Source organism: Pteropus alecto, unplaced genomic scaffold (genome assembly GCF_000325575.1).
Source record: "Pteropus alecto unplaced genomic scaffold, ASM32557v1 scaffold43, whole genome shotgun sequence".
Taxonomy (NCBI): Eukaryota; Metazoa; Chordata; class Mammalia; order Chiroptera; family Pteropodidae; genus Pteropus; species Pteropus alecto.
In genome coordinates, this window is record NW_006435764.1 from 8,526,281 (window position 1) to 8,528,401 (window position 2,121).

General features: G+C 52.9%; 1 protein-coding gene across 2 annotated transcripts in view; it reads right to left on the reverse strand.

Moving 5' to 3' along the window:
• The window catches only part of LOC102878893 (membrane-spanning 4-domains subfamily A member 15), a 6,295-nt gene extending 4,433 nt beyond the window's left edge, over positions 1-1,862 (reverse strand). Inside the window, exon 1 of one of the 2 annotated variants that reach the window (XM_006911244.3) lies at positions 1,609-1,862. In XM_006911244.3, the coding sequence (XP_006911306.1) occupies positions 1,609-1,833 (225 nt within the window). In that variant the 5' untranslated portion in view covers positions 1,834-1,862. The remainder of the gene's footprint in view (positions 1-1,608) is intronic. The other variant, XM_015588712.2, reaches the window with a different exon arrangement.
• Between the last annotated feature and the right edge of the window lie 259 nt (positions 1,863-2,121).

Here is a 2,121-nt window from a genome sequence, read left to right on the forward strand (position 1 = left end):
TCTGTATTTCGATGGCACAGCGTTCCCTGCACCGAATGCCTCAGCTTTTCCTTCCTCATCCCCCTCACGCCTGCACTAAAGATCTCCTTGAGCATCTCTCTCATTTCCGTGTCTATCGTTCCTTCATCCAGCCGTGGGTCAGAGCCGACACGACCTGGCTGAAATCTGGACTTTTTAAAAAAATTCTTTTTATTTTTTTTAAGAGACGGTTTGCCAGCACCCCATTGTCTCATTCCCAGAAGGAGGATGGTTTTTCCAAAGATGGGGGCATGTGGGCTTCTGGATGAGTTCTGCCCTATTTCTTTCTAAATGATTTCCGGTAAGGATTGAATTCTAGAACTGAGTGGAAGAAGACATTGGTGTTTCCTGAATTCAGCCTCTGCCTAATCCAGCAGCCCTTTCCAACCCCCGGCTTCTAAACGGACACCCTCAGTGACCAGGGGCTCGCCACCACCCAAACCAGCGTGGTCCTCGTGTGGGCAGTTCTGGCTGTGACTAGCTAGAATCGTATTCTTGGGGTCATGTGGAAAACAGATATCTTTCCAACGTAGAATCCTGAATTCCAGCATGTCTGAGGCAGAGCTCTTGGATGCTCTCAGAGCTCTTGGATGCTCTGCTTCGGAGCAGGGGGCCTGAAAGTAGAGCTTGGCAGTCAGGTCATCCTAGAGCACGGGACGCCAATGACCAGCTGTGCGGCCTTGGGCCAGTGACCTAGCCTTGGCAAGCCTCAGTTTCCTAATCTGTCCTATGATCCCTGTCTCACAAGGTGGTGATGAGAATCTGAGGAGGCAATGCGTGCAAATTCCTTGGCATGGTGCAGGCACCTCTTGGGGGCACTCAGTAACTAAGAGCTATCATCATCATCATCATCATTGTCCTCGTCACCACGATCATGGCTTCAGCTATATTTTCATCTTCCTTTTGGAGAAGCTGAGGCCAAGGGACAAATGAAGACACTATATATGTAGATGAAAATATGTATCTATCTATCTACCTATCTACCTACCTCCTGTCTATTATTTTATTCCCTCCCAGAGACCAATATCTCAAGGCCGCGTGAGGTGGGAAAAGGTCTCAGAGGCCATCTTGCATGGCTGTCAGCTTGGTGGGAACTGGCCCTCACCCAGCACCTCAGCTTCATCTCCTCTCCCTCCCTCGCTCCTTACATTCCAGCCACGTCAACCTTGTATTTCGTCCTTGAACAAGCCAAAAAAAAACTTCAGGGCCTTCGCACTTGCTATTCCCTCTACTGGGGAGCCCTTGCCCCCAGATCTTCCCCAGGCTGGCTGCAGCCCAGCAGCTAGGTTTTAGCTTAAGCGTCATCTCCCCAGAGAGACCTCTCTGTCCGCCTTCGCTAGTGTCTGCCCTCCCCCACCCATCATTTTTACCCCATTACCCAATCTCAGTCAAGAGTAGTTTACTGGTTTACTCTCTGTGAGCTCCGCGGGAGAAGGGTCTCTGTCTGGTGCCCAGTTGAATTTTTCAGACCTCACAGTATTTTTCGGCCTTCTCCAAGGCATGCGCAAACGCGTGGGGGCTCGGGGGGCTCGCGGGGCTCCCTCCTGGCCCAGCGTCTACGCCTCCGCCCTCTGGAGAGGCCGCTCTTACCCCTAACGCTTTGGGCTCTCCCGTCAGGAATGTCTCCACCGGCCGCAGGTCTGGCGCCTGGGTGGCCCTTGGCGTCTGCGCCCCCAGCGGTGGCTCCTCAAACTGCATGATCCCGGGAGGTTGGCACATGGAGGTGGGCAGAATGGCCGGAGGAGGGCGGAGGCCACCGGCGTTGCTGGGTGGGATGACGACAAACACTCCATTGCTGGCGGGAGCTGCGGACATGGTGTTCAGAGGCCCTGCGAGACAAAGGCTGGGGAGACAGTGAGAGCGATGATGGTTACACATTTGCAGAGGACTGTTGAGTTCATGAAGAATATGCGACCTACCTCTGCTCACTGCAGCCCCCTGAGGGTGTACCCCAAATCTCCAATCGTCAATTGAAGAGATTCACTGGGAGAAGGGAAGGGAGGTCCTAGGTCAAGGGCCTCTAAAGGAGCCAAGGCCAAGACTTGAATTCTAGTAACTCCAACTCTAGAAGCCATGGTCTTTTTTTCTGTTTTAACGCCTACA